Source organism: Cervus canadensis, chromosome 21 (assembly GCF_019320065.1).
Source record: "Cervus canadensis isolate Bull #8, Minnesota chromosome 21, ASM1932006v1, whole genome shotgun sequence".
In the NCBI taxonomy this organism is placed as follows: domain Eukaryota; kingdom Metazoa; phylum Chordata; class Mammalia; order Artiodactyla; family Cervidae; genus Cervus; species Cervus canadensis.
This window is the reverse complement of record NC_057406.1, coordinates 58,395,845-58,416,329: the sequence shown is the minus strand read 5'-3', so window position 1 is coordinate 58,416,329 and position 20,485 is coordinate 58,395,845. Positions and strand designations below refer to the sequence as shown.

At 47.4% G+C, this 20,485-nt stretch overlaps 2 protein-coding genes across 10 annotated transcripts in view; both read right to left on the bottom strand.

Moving 5' to 3' along the window:
- The window catches only part of LOC122424040 (apolipoprotein L2-like), an 87,124-nt gene that overhangs the window by 22,188 nt on the left and 44,451 nt on the right, over positions 1-20,485 (bottom strand). For 2 of the 8 annotated variants that reach the window (XM_043441654.1, XM_043441657.1), the window contains exons 1-2: positions 10,754-10,881; positions 1,424-1,531 (exon numbers count right to left, since the gene is read on the bottom strand). The exons of 1 other annotated variant lie outside the window; for it this stretch is intronic. In XM_043441654.1, the coding sequence (XP_043297589.1) occupies positions 1,424-1,454 (31 nt within the window). In that variant the 5' untranslated portion in view covers positions 1,455-1,531; positions 10,754-10,881. Of the gene's footprint in view, positions 1-1,423; positions 1,532-3,209; positions 3,229-10,753; positions 10,963-11,339; positions 11,406-11,451; positions 11,471-20,485 lie in introns of those variants that run through there. 5 more of the 8 variants (XM_043441652.1, XM_043441656.1, XM_043441658.1 and 2 more) reach the window with 5 other exon arrangements.
- LOC122424048 (apolipoprotein L3-like) overlaps positions 14,994-20,485 on the bottom strand; it is an 87,913-nt gene continuing 82,421 nt past the window's right edge. For both annotated transcript variants that reach the window (XM_043441695.1, XM_043441694.1), the window contains 3 exons: positions 20,205-20,303; positions 18,749-18,875; positions 14,994-16,230 (listed from right to left, as the gene is read on the bottom strand). In XM_043441695.1, the coding sequence (XP_043297630.1) occupies positions 15,426-16,230; positions 18,749-18,875; positions 20,205-20,235 (963 nt within the window). In that variant the 5' untranslated portion in view covers positions 20,236-20,303 and the 3' untranslated portion in view covers positions 14,994-15,425. The remainder of the gene's footprint in view (positions 16,231-18,748; positions 18,876-20,204; positions 20,304-20,485) is intronic.

Genomic DNA, 20,485 nt, shown 5'->3' with positions numbered 1-20,485 from the left:
AATAGTCACATTAAATGTGATAAAGAATGTAATGACAATAAATAGCCTCAGATCAGTACAGAGCAAGATCACTGCTCAAATGAGTTACCAAAATCCCCGTATGATTTCAGGGATCTAGAGGTTATGGAATTGCTCAGTGTTAGTTACTCAGTCCTGTCCAACTCTTTGTGACCCCATGGACAGTAGCCCGCAAGTCTCCTCTATGCATGAAATTCCCCTGGCAAGAATACTGGAGTGGGTTGCAATTTCTTTCTTCAGGGGATCTTCCTGACCCAGGAATCAAACCTGGGTCTCCTGCATTGCAGGCAGATTCTTTTACCGTCTGAGCCACCAGGGAAGCCCAGAGGTCATGGAATTGTAGGTAAGACACAGGCAACTGGAAAATGTATATATAATATATGGAGGGTGGGGCTGGGTCACGATGTAAGATGTGTTTCCTGGTACATCCACACACAGATGCATTATTCTTATTTCACAGATGAGGAAAGTGAGACTCAGCCAGGATAAGGGACAGCCCAAGGCCAGTGAGCAGAAAGCTCAGAGGTGGAATCCAAGGTCAAGTGTCAGATACTTCTTGGACATGACTTGAATCCTCCTTATTTTAAACTCCTGTGATTTCTTCATTCTACCATGCAGTACACCTAGAGGAATTTTTGCAAGTGATTTTTGGTGGTGAGCACGCTGTAGCATGTACAGAAGTAGAAATATAATGTTGTACACATGAAACTTATAGAAATTTATAAACCGATGCTACCTGATTTTAAAAAAGGGTTTTGGGCCGCCTGCCGTTGAATAAGACTACCATGTGAGAGGCTTCATCTTACTGATCAGAGACACTCAGGATGGGCAGTGAAGGGGTGGAGCCAGATGTGATCCTGTGTAAAACCCCATCATCCCTCCCCTCCAGGTGGGAACTGGCAAAGATCAGACTGGGGTTCAGTTCAGGGTCCGCTGATCCTCGCAGAGTGGCTGGGCAGGTGGCAGGGCAAGTGTTGGACCAAAGGTGTCTGTGGTGATACCCAGGGCCTGGGAACAGGAGTAGACCCAGGCCAAGGGAGAGGGCAGGAGGAGTTCCAGGGACCCCGGATGACCTCCCCTCACTGCCCTGCCTGGCCTTGGGGACTCTCTCTGCTGTCCCCCTCCCCATGGGTTGTCCTGGCCTCACTTCTGAGTCACTTGCTAGAAGGCAGTGGGGGAGGAAGTGAGCACCTAGCAAGTGGCTCCCTAAGGAGAGGGCTGGGAAAGAGGCTCTGTGGACACTCCCCCATTGGGGGAACTCCATGTGGCCCCTCTGGGGGGCTCCAGGACGCTTATCCATCCTCTTCCTGGTTCTTGATTCCTCTGTGGGTTAACTCTGCCTGGAAGAACCACCCTCAGTTCTGGGTCACATGCAGAACTGGACAGAAAAAAGGCTGCTGACTACCTGAGCATTTTCCAAGGTTTTCTGAGCTCATAGTGGCAGCAGCGGGGTCTCAGAGATCTCCCTTCAGATCCTTGTTTCCGTCAGGCTGGAAGGAGGTGTGGCTTCACCCTTGGGGAAGAGAAAAGAGCTTGTGGGCTCGATCACGAGTGAGCAGTGCCTGCAGGGAACAGGGAGTGGTGAGGTCTCTGGTGAGTTCCCCTGGGACGGCCACCAGTGCCACCGGGAATTTAACCCACTGTGGTTCTCTGTACCCTGGGCTCTGCAGGTCACTAGTTAAGGAAAGTTACTCATCTCCTGCCAAGTCAGAGTCCTGCTCTCCTGTTGGGGCACAAGGAGAAGGTCATCAGACAGAAGACACCCATCTGCAAAGTTATAGGAGCAATAAAACGAGAGACAAGAACAGACAGGAAGGAATAATCTGGAAATTAGGTGAAGCTGGGAACATTTGTGTTAACTAATTGATAATAACTAATATTGATCCACTGTCTATGATGTGCAGGCTCCTGAAGCTCACTTGAACTTACATCAGCCTAAGTTTTCAAGCTGATTCCAGAACCTGGCCTTGAACCCAGTCTTTCTGATCCAAATCCTAGGTTTGTGATGACCATGCTCTACTCCCTTTAATATACAAAAATATTTATTTGTGGGTATATGTGTATCAATTAAATGAGTGCTTTCATCCCCAAATAATGTCTTGCTCCCCGTGCGCGATTCTTTGCCTTGATAAAGTTCCTGGTGACACAGCTCCCACAGCCCACGCCCTCCTTGCTTCTGCAAGAGCCTGTATCCCACAAAGGCCTGGAGTCCCATCGTCCCCACCTCAATTCTTATATCCCTGCCCTGGGCAGCTGAGGACCCCGATGGTGCCCCATCCGCTCTGCTGTCCTCCCCTGACTACTGGACTTTAGGTGGTTTATAATTCCTTATGAAAATAATAGTGTAAAGAGCATTCTCCTTGTATAAAACTATATTTGAGACTGTCTCCTTAAACTATACCTATGAATAGGATATAGCTAGATAGCTATCTAGGATATAGGTTATAGGATCTAGGATATAGCTATCTAGGCTAGACCACAAGGCATTAGCACCTAAAAAATATTCATACCTAGAGACACAGCTGACAGGAGAGAAGAACGGTCTGTTGGGCAGAGTCCCAGAGAGGGATCAAGATGAGAGGGAGGCCAAGGGGAGAGCAAGGGACAAGTTTACCAACACCATGGCCCATCCCATATTCACAGCAGCCTTCCCTCTTCACCAGACTTTTCAGAAAGCTACTTGAGGATGAGTTGCAGGAAAAAAAAAAACAGGTGGTGTGTTTGTATAATTATGGAGGAAGATAAAGGATACCTATGAGAGAGATAGACATGGGATCCAGAAATCAGGAACATCAACCCAGAGGGAAGGGAATCCAAGGATCCCAGCTGGGCATGCAGCAGACCTAGAGAGAAACCAGTCCAGAATGGGATAAGAAGTCCAGAGTCTGTGGGGACAGAGGACTTGGTATCATATGAGGCACAGTTGGAAAGAAATGGAGGAAATGTTGGAGATAAGCAGTGCAAGGGGTGAAAACGAGGCCAATTAGAAACATCAGGAAAAACTAAAGCTTTGCTGAAAATCATGTGCAGCTACAAGGTACAACTTAGCTCTAAAAATATATTAAAATAGCACAAAAGTCTAAACTCCTTTGTTTGATTTTTTTAAATTTAAGGTAAATTTATTTATGTTCAAGTCTTGGTTTTGGAGTTTACCCAAACTCATCTCCACTGAGTTGGTGATGCCATCCTACCATCTCATCCTCTGTCGTCCCCTTCTCCTCCTGCCCTCAATCTTTCCCAGCATCAAGGTCTTTTCAAATGAGTCAGCTCTTCTCATCAGGTGGCCAAAGTATTGGAGTTTCAGCTTCAGCATCAGTCCTTCCAATGAACACCCAGGACTGATCTCCTTTAGGATGGACTGGCTGGATCTCCCTGCAGTCCAAGGGACTCTCAAGAGTCTTCTCCAACACCACAGTTCAAAAGCATCAATTCTTCTGAGCTCAGCTTTCTTTATAGTCTAAATCACATATCCATATACAACTACTGGAAAAACCATAGCCTTGACTATATGGACATTTGTTGGCAAAGTAATGTCTCTGCTTTTTAATATGCTGCCCAGTTTGGTCATAACTTTATTTCCAAGGAGTAAACGTCTTTTAATTTCATGGCTGCAATCATCATCTGCAGTGACTTTGGAGCCCAGAAAAATAAAGTCTGACACTGTTTCCACTGTTTCCCCATCTATTTGTCATGAAGTGATGGGACCAGATGCCATGATCTTAGTTTTCTGAATGTTCAGCTTTAAGCCAACTTTTTCACTCTCCTCTTTCACTTTCATCAAGAGGCTCTTTAGTTCCTCTTCACTTTCTGCCATAAGGGTGGTGTCATCTGCATATATGAGGTTATTGATATTTCTCCTGGTATTCTTGATTCCAGCTTGTGCTTCCTCCAGCCCAGCATTTCTCTTGATGTACTCTGCAAATAAGTTAAATAAGAAGGGTGACAGTATACAGCCTTTGTGTATTTGTATATTAGAAAAGTACTGCTTTCCGGATTTGGAACCAGTCTGTTTTTCCATGTCTAGTTCTAACTGTTGCTTCCTGACCTGCATACAGGTTTCTCAAGAGGCAGGTCAGGTGGTCTGGTATTCCCATCTCTTGAATAATTTGCCACATTTTGTTGTGATCCACACAGTCAAAAGCTTTGGCATAGTCAACAAAGCAGATGTTTTTCTGGAACTCTCTTGCTTTTTCGATGATCCAGGGGATGTGGCAATTTGATCTCTGGTTCCTCTCCCTTTTCTGAATCCAACTTGAACATCTGGAAGTTCATGGTTCATGTACTGTTGAAGCCTGGCTTGGAGAATTTGACTGTTGCTTTGCTAGCATGAGAAATGACTGCAATTGTGTGGTAGTTTGAACATTCTTTGGCATTGCCTTTCTTTGAGATTGGAATGAAAACTGATCTTTTCCACTCCTGTATGAGAAGGCAAAATGATAGGATACTGAAAGATGAACTTCCCCAGTCGGTAAGTGCCCAATATGCTACTGGAGATCAGTGGAGAAATAAATCCAGAAAGAATGAAGAGATGGAGTCAAAGCAACAACAACACCCAGTTGTGGATGTGACTGGTGGTGGAAATAAAGTCTGATGCTGTTAAGAGCAATATTGCATAGGAACCTGGAATGTTAGGTTTATGAATCAAGGCAAATTGGAAGTGGTCAAACAGGAGATGGCAAGAGTGAATACCAACATTTTATGAATCAGTGAACTAAAATGGACTGGAATGGATGAATTTAACTCAGATGACCATTATATCTACTACTGTGGGCAAGAATCCTTTAGAAGAAATGGAGTAGCCATCATAGTCAACAAGAGTCTGAAATGCAGTACTTGGATGCAATCTCAAAAACGGTAGAAAGATCTCTCCTCTTTTCCAAGGCAAACCATTCACTATCACAGTAATCCAAGTCTATGCCCCAACCAGTAATGCTGAAGAAGTTGAAGGTGAACGGTTCTATGAAGACCTACAAGACCTTCTAAAACTAACACCCAAAAAAGATGTCCTTTTCATTATAGGGGACTGGAATGCAAAAGTAGGAGTCAAGAAACACCTGGAGTAACAGGCAAATTTGGCCTTGGAGTACAGAATGAAGCAGGCCAAAGGCTAACAGAGTTTTGCCAAGAGAACACACTGGTTTTAGCAAACACCCTCTTCCAATAACACAAGACAAGACTACACATGGACATCACCAGACGGTCAACACCGAAATCAGATTGATTATATTCTTTGCAGCCAGAGGAGAAGTTCTATACACTCAGCAAAAACAAGCGCAGGAGTGGACTGTGGCTCAGATCATGAACTCCTTATTGCCAAATGCAGACTTAAATTGAAGAAAGTAGGGAAAACCACTAGACCATTCAGGTATGACCTAAATCAACTCCCTTATGACTATACAGTGGAAGTGACAAATAGATTCAAGGGATTAGATCTGATAGTGCCCGAAGAACTGTGGATGGGGGTTCATGACATTGTACAGGAGGCAGGGATCAAGACCATCCCCAAGGAAAAGAAATGCAAAAAGGCAAAATGGTTGTCTGAGGAGGCCTTACAAATAGCTGTGAAAAGAAGAGAAGCGAAAGGCAAAGGAGAAAAGAAAAGATATACCTATTTGAATGCAGAGTTCCAAAGAATAGCCAGGAGAGATAAGAAAGTCTTCCTCCATGATCAATGTACTTGTTAATCAATATAAAAATTAAAATACACTTCTAGAATTTGGGATCTGAAGCACTAAAGGGAGGAGGAGAATTAATATCTCAGTTTACAAAGCTAAGAATCAAGAAATAGTGGGTCCAGTTGAAAGCATAACAAATGAAGATGTAAATAAGATGCTTACAAGTACAAAGCTTCATAATAGGGGCTATCAAATTAGTGAAATAATGATATAAACAGAAGATGGGGAAAGGTATAAGAAAAAGTAAAAAATAAATGGAATCCTTATTTTTCCCAATCAGAAGTAAGTAAATAATACCAAATTTTTAAGTCAAGAAAAAGAAAAATGCAACCCTGAATACTGATTAGCTATTGTGGCTGATGACTCCCCACTTTGCACAAGGCACCTTCCCAATTGCTTGGTATGAATTCACTTCCTTTGAGTTCTCACAATGATCCTATAAGAAAAGCAACTGAAGCTCAGAGAGGTTAAGCAATTTACTCAAAGCACACAGCTAGTGCTAGAGCCAGAATCCAAGTCCAGGTTCCTGTCTCCTGAGGACACATTCTCACACCATTCTGCCTCCCAATGTAGTAATATCATTTAAAGACATTGATTAACTATCTAAGCTTTTCCTTTGGAAGGAAAGAGCAGAACCCTCTGTACAAATTGATCTGTTTAACCATATGCACTTAGGACTGGATTTTATTAACTCTAAGACAGCAGCAGTCACTTTATAGCTGTCAGTAACCCACAAAATGGGGTGGTTTCTAGTGCCAGCACCCTCAAGATGATGGAAGCAGTTGAATTTAATGCCAACAAGAAATAAGTGTGACTCCTGCTGTGACAGCTGTCAGTATGGGAGACACGTTCCTTTTGATGAAACCAAGTTCTTTTAGAAAGCAAAAGTGAAAGTGGAAGTGTTAGTCACTCACGGTGTCTGACTCTGCGACCCCAGGGACTGTAGCCCTCCAAACTCTTCTGGAGGAAATTCTCCAGGCGAGAATACTGGAGTGGGCATTACCTCCTCCAGGAGATCTTCCCAACCCAGGGATGGAATCCAGGTCTCCTGCATTGCGAGCAGATTCTTTACCTTCTGAGCCACTAAGGAAGCCCTTTACCTTCTGAGCCACTAAGTAGGGATGGTAACTGGGGTTTAACCAGAATAATCAGAATGAACAGTAACCCTAAACAGACACACTGTCCAGCAGCATCTTGCCCACCCACACGTGCACACACGGGCTTCTGTCCACTCAAAGGAAGGAAGACCCCTTGTAGGGGAGGTGGATCCCACAGGCTGGCATCTCTGTTCCTGCAAGGGCAAGGACGCTCTTGAAGATGATCAGAGAAGGTCAGAAGGGGCACCCACATAAATAATAATAGTAAAAGACAGTGATTACTATAAAGATGTTTCACTGGGCCAAGCTGAGTCTGTGAAAGGCTGTGAGTTCAAAATAATATTCCATTGAGAGGGCTTTAAATAAAGTGTGATCAAAAAGGGAGACATAAAGGTTAAAAAGTGTGCTAGTGGTAATGCAGGTGATGCAAGACTCAAGAGACATGGGTTCAGTCCTGGGGTTGGGAAGATGCCCTGGAGAAGGAAATGGTAACCCACTCCAGTATTATTGCCTGGGAAATCCAATGGACAGAGGAGCCCAGTGGGCTACAGTCCATGGGGTCACAAAGAGTTTGAATCTTTCTTTTCTTTCTAAGTTGCCAAGAAGAGTAAGTATGATGGGAAATATTTCATTGTTAATTAAGTTTAAAAAGAAGAGGAGTCTTGAAGTCTGTAGGTATATCCCTTTCTGTTTATTTACACGAATGTTTATAAAGGATTGAGAAAGAAAGAACCTCTGACGTCCCGAGGCTGGCCTGGTGTCACAACAGGGCGATGCTCTTCTCCTGTTGGATGTAAAGGCTCTCACAGAACTCCAGCCTCACACAGGGTCACCCTGAGAGCAGGAGTGAGGAGACAGCAAACACCCATCACTGCGCCCTCACCCACAGCTCGCCCCCTCCCTTGGCTGAAAAGCATGACTGCTCCTTCTTTTCTAATTACACCTTTATCCTCACTCTGGTCTCCATACAGGGAGTTACTGAGACTCACACTGGTAGAACTGACCCCAATTCTCTGCAGCACCCAATCTAGAGAGGCCCCATTTCCTTAGAGTCTCCCTCAAATCCCCTCACCTGAGCCCCATCCTAGCATCTTTCTTTCTAATAGCTTCTCTCTCCGATCCCCAGGGTTGTCCCTCAGGAAGAGTAGCCATCAGGTTGCTCACTAGGGAGTGTGCCCCGTGGCAGAGGCTGAGGCACTGGCCGCGTGGGTGGGAGAGAATTCACACAGGCCCACCTCCAAGCAGGTGAGAGAGCAGAGCTCACTGGTCTCCTGCCTCCTTCTCTGCCTGGAAGCTGCGGGAGCCCAGGAGCCAGGGCAGCCAACTGCAATTAAGAAACATGGGGATGAAGAGTCAAGTCAGAGAGAAGAGGTGGGCTCAGGCAGAAAGGGCTGGATCCTGGATGATGTCAAACACTTGTAAATGCGTCACGACCCTTGACTTATTCTTCTGTCCTTCCCTGCCATTCTTGTCCTGGTCCTGACCCTTGTCTGGGGGCTCAGCTGGGTGTGGATGCTGGATGGTTCTCCCTTCTGCCGGATTCCTATCTGGGTGTCCTCCTCTGTTAGCCTCTGATTGGTCACTTCCTGGAAAGGCTGCCAGTGGGAGAGGGGAGGAACCTAGAGCAGCCTGTCCCTGCCCAACTGCATGGCCAGACACAGAGCCCTTCCCTTCATGTGGGCAGACAGAGATTCTACCAAACCTCTTCCTTCACGTGGGACAGCTCATACTCTATGCGCAGGGACAGGAGGGGTAAAGGCAGTGTCAAATTCAAAGTCCTTAGCTCATCACCGGGCCCTCCTCATGCTCCAACTCTGTCTGACTCACCCTCCTGACTCTATAGGGCTTGGTGGAGGGGCCTGGAGGACTCCCAGCTGCCTGGACTCTGATTCCCCCCAAGCCTCCAGGCCCTCGCTCAGGTTGCCCCTCTAAGGCCTTTCCCCACGTGCCTCACCAGGTGAAATGTTTCTTGTCCTTGGAGGCCCATCTCAAAAGCTTCCTCCCCCTGCTGTCTTCCTCTAAACCCTTCCAGTCTCCCTTGGAATCTTGTACTTTCCTGCCTGTGGGTCTATTTGTGTGGAATTTCTTTAGCTCCCAGCACTGGGTGGGGGCTCTGTCTCTTCTCTGCTGCTCTTCCTGCTCCAGGGCTTCTGGGGCTCCCTCCACCCTCCTGGGCACAGCCTGGCTAACACATGAGGTGTGGGACCTGTTACTGGGGCATGAAACAACCAGATTCTCAAAGACATGTTACTATACCTCTTTTACCCACAGTTGAGTAATTTCATTTGTTTCCCTTGTCTGTCTTCATAAAAGCTCTTTCTGATAGAGAGTGTCATCAGATTTCTGAGCATTTCCATTTATGGGCATGTCATCGCTTCCCAGAAGATCACCCTCTGCTGGTAAAAGAGGATGTGAGACCTACATGGTCTATGTTCTCCACCATCTTGACTTAAGAAAGCTTTTGTATGAACACTGTACTCTCAGGTAGCAGGAAAACACCTGCATTTCTTCATGTTTCCTTACTCCAGCCATGATATTTTTGTAAGAGGAGAAAGAGGATGAGAGACCTGTGGAAAAACATGAGGCTTACCCAAAATCTGATATACTATCCTGAGACTTGAAGACTTGAGCAGGACATTCCTAAATCTCCCCTCCCACGGGATGTTCAGTCCAGGTCTGGTCTGGGTGTGGGGCCCAGCTTCCTCCAGTCTCTCGCTCTCTGCTCCCTAACTACTGCCTGGGACTTTGAGGGGAAAAGCGTGGAGTCATTTCCTGACTGCAATGGAGGCAATTTTGAAAGCACAGAAATGGGTGTGCTACTCTTTGACTGAGAAAAGTACCACTTAAACATGTCCTGCTTGAATGACGAGAAGGAGAAGATGGAGAAAAAGGAGGGGGGGGGGCGCGAAGAGAAAGAGGAAGAAACAAAAAGATTCTAAGCAATCAATCAATTCCAAAGGATCTAAATGAAAATGGAAAAGAAAAAGAACTACAAATGTACTAGAAAAATGTTAAAAATAATTTTGAGTTGAGGAAACCATTCTCATCAAGACATAATTGCAGGAGCCATAAGGAAGGTTTGATTTATTTGACTTCTTAAAAACTAAATATTTCAAAAGGATGCCACCAAAAAAGTTAGAAAAGAATGCGAGACCGGAAGACACTGTTCGCAATATTTATAGTAGACAAAGATGAACATTCCCAACACAGAGAGAGCCTAAAATCCACATGAAAAGACTGAATGCAGTTTTTCACAAATGGGTAAGAGATGTGAACAAACAATTCCCAGGGAGGCAACTTGCCCAGGGTCGCACAGCTCTCCGTGGACAGAGTGGAGGCCAAGGCCAGACCTTCTGGCATGGGTATGTGAGGGAGGGGAGTGGAATGTGATTTTAATAACCCAGAAATTTTTAGGTTTGTCTCTACCTTTATAAACACATAGATCTAATCTCATGCCCCTCTTGTTATACTGATGTATCTACAGTTTGGCTTCTTGTCTTAAGATTGTAAAACCTGTATCATAATGTGGGCATTGTGTGGCAAGGCCTGCATCTCCCCACTTGGTCTCCTCTCCTTCCTCTCTCAGGCCTTTTTTTCTCCCCCAGGACCTGGCACTGAGCAGGCACTCAGAGACAGGGTGGGTGATGAAACCTGATTCCTTGTATCTCAAAAGAAACCCCCACCAGCCCCAGCACAGCACCCAGGGGCAGACTTAAGGTGGCCAGGCCACAAGGAGGAAGGACTGTAGCTGCTTTGCCCTCCTCCATCCCGTCAGCTTTCTTGAAATTTCCCAAAGGACTGAGCACCCACAACATACACCTTCCTTCTGGGGTCACTGCTCATGTCTCAGGGGTCCACATCCCAAGCTGAGACCCCCTGAACAGGCATCTACCTCCCTCTGCCCTGTTTAGGGGCCCCGGGCGTGGGAGGAAGCTGTCAGACAGCTTCGGGCCATGGTCTCACCTCTCTGAGCTTCTATTTCCCTTCTTATGTCAACTAGTGACAATCAAGGTTTTCTCAGACAATTGTCCTGAGGATGAGGAGATGGGCAGGGGTCATACCCCCTGCTGCTTACCCAGGAGACTTCCTCTGGCTAAGTGTGAACAGGATCCAGTTTTTCTCAGCTATGCAAATACAGCTGCCTTCTGGGTGTCTCTGCAATAAACGCATACCTTCCGGTCCCAGATATATTTGGAGAACCAGAAGGGAAAGTGAAACCCTCACTTCTGAGTGGCTCAAGTTACCATCACCCTGCCCCCACCAGGCCCTGCCCAGAACTATTCCCACCCTCCTGCTGCCCGTTTAGTGAAACAAGCCCAGCCCTGACATCCCACGTCCTTCTGACACAGCCCCCCTGCCTCGGTTCCTTGAAGGAGACCTGCCATCAACACACCGCGAGTCCCTTGGCCAACCACTGCCCCACCCCATGGCCGTCCTTCCAACCCCTCAGCCCTCCCCACCACCCGCTCACCAGCCTGCCTGCTTTATTCACCCTCAGGCCACCAGCATGTGGCACAGTTCCAGAACACACCAGCTCCTCACCACGTACTGGTCATACTGCTGCTGATGAGGGTCACATCACCGTGGCTTCTAGGGTTTGTTCATGCAGGTCCTTCTGCCAGGGACACCTGCTGCATCGAACCTGGAGAAATCATACTCACCCTGCAAAGCCAAAGTCTGGCATCACCTCCTCTGAGAAGCCCTCCAGGACCTCCCCTGCAGAGTCCCCTGTCCCTGCTCTGCTCCCTTGGTACCTGGGAGAGGAGCCTAAAGCCACCCCTCAGCCTCTCTGTCCATTCCCCACCCCCACTCCTTTTGATCAAGTCCTTCTAGACTTAGCCCTGCTTACAGGCATAGAACTAGTGTGTTCCGGTCCCAGCAACTTGCGTGAGGAGGCCCAGCCTTGGTGGTCAATGTCATTTGAATGAATGGAAAGTTTGTGGGAAGGGCTGAGAGCATGCTGCTATTTTCTAGCCTGGATTATTTCTAGTTGCAGTTTCTTTTCTCGAAATGGAGGACCTTTATAGGAAGGCTAGTGATCTGGCAACTCAAAAGTCAACAACAGAAAACCAGTCTTATTTTCTGCTTGGTTCCTGAGCAAAGAGCCAAAGTGTATGGAGGGCTGAGCATTAGCCCCGCTCTGTGCAGGCTCTGTCCACACCTTTCCTGTTTTACTCTCACAACAGCTCTAGGACGTGTCGGCTGCATTTTTCAGATAAAGAAACAGAAGAAAAGGTCCTGCAGCCTGAGAGTCCTAGTAGATTTTCTTCTTTGCCCCAATGACAAGGCGCAGCAGTGGGGCTGGACACCCCATGGAGGCCCACCTGCCCATCCATCAGGGCTGTTTCATCCCAGAAAACAGCCCCGGTCATCATGACCACCTTCCCCATCTTAGAAGGAGGGACAGAGGAGTGATGGGTGTTACTCCATGAAGACCACACTCTACGGTTTGGTCTTACAATTACCGACCAGGAATCTGACCTATCTTTGCAGTAGGGTAGCTGATGGCAGGGGCAAGGAGGGGGCTTTCTTCCAGCAACTCAGGGGAGGAGCCAAGATTCAAACCAAGGTTGTCACTGCCTATTGGAAACGCCACTCCTTGTTTAAAGTTGCTTTTTTTTTTCCCTTTAAATCATTTTTTCCCCAGTAAACTCCCTCCTAGTGATTCTTCTCTCTTCCACTAGCATGAGTTTGTCTGGAAGTTAAGCAAAACCTCCCTGAGATGCAGAACTCAGCTAATCCAGAGGACTCTGTCCAGCTGTCATGAAGTTCCTCTGCTGAGAACGCCTAATAGACGCCAACCCATCATGGACTCAATAAACACCAGCTCATGGGAGAGCAGCCACGGGAGCTGCAGACTCAAATCAGGTGAGGACTCAGCAAGGCTTCAACCCAGGGCATGAGCTGAGACCACCCATTTGGAGATCCTAAAGATTCAATAATGATAAAATTGGGCTCCACTTAACCCCAACATCACAAGAGAAGCACCCCAGGATGGCTACAGCGACCCACCTGCCAGTCCTCGTCCCTTTTTATAGGATCGGTGGGAGTGAGTAGGGAACTTCAGACTGAGCATGTGACCAGAGGGCTTTAGAGTCATCAGAGTTGCTGATGGAGGTGGACCCCAGGGGGCAGAGCACAGGGGATGCCCTCCAGGCCGACAGCACAGGCGACCTCAAGGGAACGGGTCTCGGCCACTCACTGCCAGGCTGCCCTCGTCACAATAGCCAGAGTGAGGAAGGAAGAAAAATAATATAAGAGAAATTCTGCCTATACATACCACAGGCTATTACTCACTTAAAAAAGGAAGCAAGTTCTTTTTTAAAAAATTATTTTAAAAGGAAGAAAATTCAGACACATGCTACAGCCTGGATGCGCCTTGAAGATATTATGTTCAGTGAAATAAAACAGTTACAAGAAACTTATTGTATTTTCTGTTTTTATTAGGTTTGCAGAGTAGGCAAATTGATCAAGACAAAAAGTAGGGTGGTGGTTGTCAGGGGCTGTGGGAGGAGGAGGGGGAGTCACGGTCCAGAGGAGTCTCAGGTTTCAGGAAGAAAGAATATGGAGATGGATAGTGGTGATGGCTGCAAAATATATAAATGTATTTGATACCACTCACCTGTACATTTAAAAATGGTTAAGTGGTAAATTTTATGTTGTGTATATTTTACCACAGGAAGAAAAAAGAAAGAAAAAAATCCTATCACAAAGGACAAATATTGTATGATTCCACTCACATGAGATCCTGAGAGGAGTCAAATTCATAAAAACCAGGGGTACACTGGTGCTTTCCAGGGGTGGAGAGGAGGGAGAATGAGGTATTAGTTTATAGTTGGGACAAAGTTTCATTTTTGATGTAAAACATTCTGTGGATGGATGGTGATCCTGGGTGTACAATGATGTGAATGTCCTTAATACCACTGACCTGTACACTGAAAAGTGGGTAAAATGGTAAATTTGATAATTTTAAAATTAAAACGAATTGTTAAAAAGCTGAGCCTTTGTGGGGTAACATAGCACCTGAACCCTTTACAGTCCGTAAAACACTTTCACACACACCATTGTGCAAACTACCTCAGCCCTGTGATGGAAACATTTGCTATCTCAATGTCACCTGGCAAAACTAAGGTTCAGACTTGCCCCCAAATGGGGCAACAGGCTGGTCAGTCTTTTTTCTGGACAATGCCATTTCCTTAGAAGAAGAGTAATCCTTAAACATCCCAGTAGTCTAAAAATGTACTTTCCTTCCATAAATGCTCCCTGAGAGCTCGAGATGAGTCATAAACATCAATTATCTCTTGTTCAAAGAAGTGAGCTCAAGGCCCGAGCCCCTAGGGGCCACAGGGAGCTGAGTCTGGCGGGGCCAATGGGGACCCTCTATGACTGGCCTCAAATGTCAACTCATTTCTGCAACAGCCCCACCTCGGGGGAAAGCTGCCTAAACTCTTCACAGAGACTCTGGGGCCCACTCTTCTGTGTCCACATCTGTCCATCTTCCATGAGTGGGGAGAGAATTTGGCATCACGCAGCCCTCCTTGATGGGGATGAAATGGAAGCAGTGACACACTTCATTTTCTTGGGCTCCAAAATCACTGTAGATGGAGACTACAGCCATGAAACTAAAAGACATTTGCTTCTTGGAAAATAAGTTATAACCAACCTAGACAGCGTATTAAAAAGCAGAGACATCACTTTGCTAACAAAGTCCCCTATAGTCAAAGCTATGATTTTCCCAGTAGTCATGTATGGATGTGAGAGTTGGAGCCTTCTTTATAGAAGGCTGAGTGCTGAAGAATTGATGCTTTTGAACTGTGGTGTTGGAGAAGACTCTTGAGAGTTCCTTGGACTGCAAGGAGATCCAACCAGTTCATCCTAAAGGAAATCAGTCCTGAATATTCATTGAAAGGACTGATGCTGAAGCTGAAACTCCAATACTTTGACCACCTGATGTGAAGTGCTGACTCATTTGAAAAGACCCTGATACTGGGAAAGATTGAAGACGGAAAGAGAAGGGGACGACAGAGGATGAGATGGTTGGATGTCATCGTCGACTCAATGGACATGAGTTTGAGTAAACTCCGGGAGTTGGTGATGGACAGGGAGGCCTGGCATGCTGCAGTTCACAGGGTCGCAAAGAGTCGGAAATGACTGAGTGACTGAACTGAACTGAAGAACTTATAAAAAATTAAAAAAAATAAATATGTACATAGATACACGTATAATTGAATCACTTTGCTATACACCTGAAGCTAATACAGTATTGTAAATCAACTATACTTTAATAAAACATGGAAACAAACAACTCACTACCCAATGAGTTCAAAGGTGAGTTGATGCTGGCGAAGTAGGGCTAGAGACCGACACCAGGGGGAAACCCTTCTTGCTGGAATATCAAACCCTGGGGAGGGCGACAGAGGAGCCCCTGCTACTTGTGCTGGATCTCTGCAATCCTAACTCTTTGGCTTTCTCCCGTTTTCAAAGCTCCCCTATTCCTGGCCTCTCACTGCTAGTCTCCCTGTCTCTCCCTTATTCTGCCCTCTGTGTCTTCTTTAGTCCAAAACAAGTGGTTTCTCCCCGTGACCCTGCACATGTGCCTGGTCCCTGCATTGCTCTAGGGGTGGCCAGTCGGGCCCTATTGCAGACTCTCATAGATCCAGGTGAGCTCCTCCAGCTTTGTCTCCAGCTCCCGGGCTTTCTGCCTCATGTTCTCAGCTGATGCTGTCTTTGCCCCCTCCTGCAAGTCCTGTACGTCTTTCACCAGGGAGTACACGTCCAGCGCCAAGAATAAACCTGACGCAACTCCACTCGCGATGCGGGCTACTCTACTCACTGCCCGAGCTGTGCCTCCAACATGTCCTCTCACTTGGGCACTTCGGACAGAGGCTCTCCCGGTGGTTAGGTAGTGCCGAGCAGCGGCTACAAATTGAGGGTTGCCTCTGGCCACCCTGGTGGCATGAATATATCTCCCAAAGTCTTTAACTTGGTAGAGATTCCATCCATAGGCAATCATTTCGGCTGTGTTAATATGACTGGCCTCCGTTTCTGCTGATGACGTGTTTACCTTTTCCACCACCATGCTGGACACCCCTGTCACAGCAGCTGCTGCTCCCAGCCCTATTCCAGCAGCTGAGAGTCCCAGACTGAGGCCCGCTGTAAAGGGTGCCAGGATTAGCCCAAGGATGCCCAGGGCACCAGACGCAACGCCGGTGGAGGAGGCTACCACATTGGAGATGGTGCAGTCCCTGTGCACCTTGTCAACTTTGTCTGCGAGCTCACGGAGTTTTCTTATGCTCCTCTTCAGCTCCTGTTTTACCGGAGGAAACTCCTTCAGAAACCTCTCCTTTTCCTGCTGGTATTTTTGGAGCCTGTCTGGGTCCTCCCTGGCCAAGTCTGTTTGCAGCTTGATCAGAAATTCACGGAGTACATCTGCCTCTTCCCTGTAACAATGAACAGTAAAGCCTTAGAAAGAGAGTTTGCTTGTCTATGAAACAGGCTCAACAAGCTCTATCCTGAATAAACCACAGAGATTTTATTGTAAATCACAAGAATTTTACTAACGTAAAAACTTTGCCAACCTTAAACCCTCATTTGGATATTGTTAGTGCTCCATGTGCTTATTCAAACATGGAATAAATAAGCAAAGGTCATCTTAGGATACCTTTAACTTAAGAGAGATATTTGATAAAGACACCTCAAAGGCAGACCAATACCATCACTTCCAGAATGTGTGTAAAATGGGAACTTCACAGATAAACAAAGAGAAGTGGGATTAGAGAAGAAATCCCTTCATTCAAGGACTTTAGTGTATAGTGAGGAGTCCACTTGTTCTTTGCTCTTGGCTGCTAGGATGTGGTCCCTAGGCCCCAAGAATATTCTGGCTGATAAGAATGTCCTCATCTGCCTGGGAATTTGGCCTCTGGACAGTCTGACAAATTGACATGTGATGGGCCTCTGGGTCACGTGGTATCAGTTCTGACCTCCGGAGGAGCTGGGCTCTAGGGCATTAGTCTGAGCTCTGGGAGGGGCTGGAGATGACAGGTCAGGATAACTTGTTGTTAAATAGGGTGAGCGTCCCTGGCGGGCAGTGCTCCATGTGTCCTGCCCCACTGAATCCAGGACAGTAACGCATCCTGGGGACAATGAAAGCTTCGTGTGTGAAACCCGCCTAGACTCTGCCCTATGGCTGATGGGAGACTGCATCCTTCCCTGTAATAGACCATAAGTGGGATCCTGAAGCTTTAAGTGAGTCTGTGAATCCTTTTATGGAGTTCTAGAATCTGAGGGTGGTTGTGGGATCCCCCAACTTTGCCCTTGATGGGAAATGTAAGGACAGTCCCAGCACTGTGTCCTCATATTTTTCAGATTGGCTAACTGTGTGCCTAGAATTTTATTTTTTTTTTAATCAAAACTCAGCTAGAAGGACCCTTAACGATCCTATTGCCTGGCATCTGCTCTCACCCAAGCCTGAACCCTTGGCCTTCTCAGCAGAAGGACACTGGGTCTGTTCACTGCCCATATTGACTGGGAAGCAGGAGATGTGCTGTGAGCCCTGTTCTCCGTGGCCCCTCCAGCCCACTTCACTGACTCCTGACCCAGGACCCAGCACCCCTGATCTCTCAGGGGTTTTAGGTTAATTTCTGACAGCTTCATGAGCCTGCACCCCAAGGCCATGTGCAACTTTATGGAACCTCTAAAGATTCAAGAGACGTGAGGAAACGCCCATCTGAGTGGCTGAGCCTGAAGAGACTTGCACTTGCACAGCTGGTGGAGGAAGCGTTTCCTCTTGGGTGGCGATGCGTGAGGCTCCTCAGAATCCCTCAAATGACACACATCAAAGCCACTTACTATGACCCTGGAGGGCTCACTGAACCACACAGCCTTCCCACTGTCAGGGCATCTCCACATAGACTAGAAGAGGGTCCCAGATGGAGTGAGAATCCAGGTCCCAGGCAGGGTATGGAGGACACGGTCACCCAGGGCCCTCTAGCCCAGCATGAGGGGATCCCATCAGGAAGGGAAGAAATGTCCCCTCTCCCACTCCCGGAACCTCTGTTAGAGTCACAGCCCCTTCAGTTCTGTGTCCTTAAGGCCCACTCTCCTCACTCTAGTCCTGGCCCTGCTGCCCAAGCCTGCCTACTAGTCCTACAACCTGGACCCTCTGCTCCACCCTGACTCCTGGGTCTGACCCTGGTCCAGGCCTCCCTGGGCCTTTGGATGAGATGATTGCAGTTGGTTCCCCACCTCTGACCTTGCAGTTCACTCAGAGGCCATCACCACAATCCATCAGATTGAATTGCTATTCCCACTGGACACATAACACATAAAAAATCTGAGACTCAAAGTCTTAAACCCACAGGCCCACAGTTGGGCAGGGCTAGATCCAGGATCCCACCAGGTCCAACCAGTTCCCCTCCAGCCTCTCTGCCTTATTAGCCAGCAGGAACCTGCAGTGTTGGTATAATTCCTAAGATGGGGAATGAAAGAGTTCTAGTCGGAATCCCCAGGAACACAAAATGATGTTCGGGTCAGAATTTTCTGACTTGACCCAAAGGAAGTTCTTCTTGGTTCTCATCTCCAGGAAGAAGGTCCCTGATTCTTCCCAACAAGCTTATTTTAAGATTAACATTGATTGAACACCTACTCTGTGTCAGCAATCATGAAAAGCACTTGCGTGCATGATCTTAGGGTCCTCACAATAAAACTGAACAGATGATGAAGCAGAGAGTAGTTCAGTAACTTGTCCAAGGTCATATAACCTGCCCTTTCTTCCAGGTTTTGTCTCTTCTGACCCAACGTCATTCACTGCCAATAAATAACACGGAGGAAACATTCCACATAGCATCTTGAGGAGGAACATTCTCAACCCCAACCATAGGATCTGCCTGGAGGAAACCAGTCTGGGAGAATCTTCCTGGGGGCATGTTGGTGATATTCCTGGGGTACCTGCATGGTTACCTGGACAAATCTGCCTCAGTCACAAAATTCTCCCAGGGTTTGTCTTCAGTGAGCAGGAATTGCAGTTGTTCCAATGTCACACTCTCCTGGAAATACTCAATGACATCCTCAAAAAAGCTTTGGCTCTCTAGACAGAAAAATAAAAATTGAAGATTCGAATAAACTATGGTGTGATGTAAATGGTATCGAGTATAAGTGGTTAAAGTTCACCTTTCTGAGCAGGATTCATCTGGCATGCTATTGATGGATTTTTCGGGGGTCTCAGGGGGACTGTATGCACCAGCCCCAATTCATAAGTTAATGCCCAGACCCACCCACTCTGCAATGACTGTATTAGAAGATAGGGGGCTTTAAGGCAGTAATTAGGTGAAATGAGGCCTTAAGTGTGGGGCCTTAATTCAGTAATACCAGTGTCCTCATTAAATGAAGAGATGTCAGATCTCTTCCACTCTGTCTCTCTTCCCTGAAGTATTAAGTGTTCTTAGGTTTTCTTTTTCTCATGCATCACTAAGGGAGAAATGAACTCAGGGCTCACCGGGAGGGAACCCACAGCACTAGATCTGTGTTGATTGATGAGGGTGGTGTGGGTGGAGGAAATAACCAAGCACCTGGGTGTCTGTGTGGGTGTTTGAGAATGACAGAGCTAGTGCCTGCCTGAGGCAGTCACCTGGTAATCAGGTGTGTATCATGGGAGCACTGGGCAGAGGCCCTAACACTCCACAGGGGAGAGGGGATTCTAGAGAAGGGGAGAGGTTTCTACTTGGAACTAACACATTCCAGGTATGGGGGACAGCACGACACCAGGCAGGACCTGCTATGTGGTAGGCCCCGGCCCAGGCCACGGACACACATTATATTTGGTCCTCATCAAAACATAGGGAAATATCCTTCTCATTTTACAGGTTAGGTCAGGTCAGGTGCCCCAGATCAGGGAGGCAGATGTGGGAGGCAGCAAAGGCCAGATTGGGGGTCAGTTTAGAGTCCACTGACCCTCAGAGAGCAGCTGGGTGGGCAGCAGGGCGAGCGGTGGAGGAAACAGCCTCTGTGTTGACAGCCCAGGGTCTGGGAGCAGAAGGAGGCTTGGACCAAGGGAGAGGGCAGGAGAAGCTCCAGGGGACCTCTTCTCCCTGTCCCACCTGGCCTTGGGGACTTCTTCTGCTGTGTCCAGCCCCCTCCATGGGCTGTCCTGGCCTCACCTCTGAGTCATTAACTGGGGGTCAGGAGGCAGGGGGAGGAAGTTAGCATCTTGGTTGTGGCTCCCTGAGGAGAGGACCAGGAAAGAGGCTGTGGGGACAGACCGCCAAGTGTTAGGGGATTTCCCCATTGCCTCTCTGGGGGATGCTTATCCACGCCTTTCTTGGTTCTTGATTACTTGGCAGGTCAATTTGGCCAGGAGGCACCACCCTCAATTCTGGGTCACAAGTAGCAACCTGCCAAAGACGAGGTGGCTGACTACCTGCGTGGTCCCTGGGATCTTTTGAGCTCATGGTGGCAGCAGCAAGGTCTCAGAGATCTCACCCGTCTGTGTGAGGCTGGAAGAAGATGTCATTTCACCCTTGGGGAAGAGAAAACAGATTGTGGGCTTGATCACGCGTGAGCAGTGGCTGTAGGGAGCAGCGAGGGGCGTGGTCTCTGGCAGGTTCCCCTGGGACGGCCACCAGCGCCACCAGGGACTTAACCCAGTGTGGTTCTCTGTTCCCTGGGCTCTGCAGATCACTTGTTAAGGAAAGTTACTCA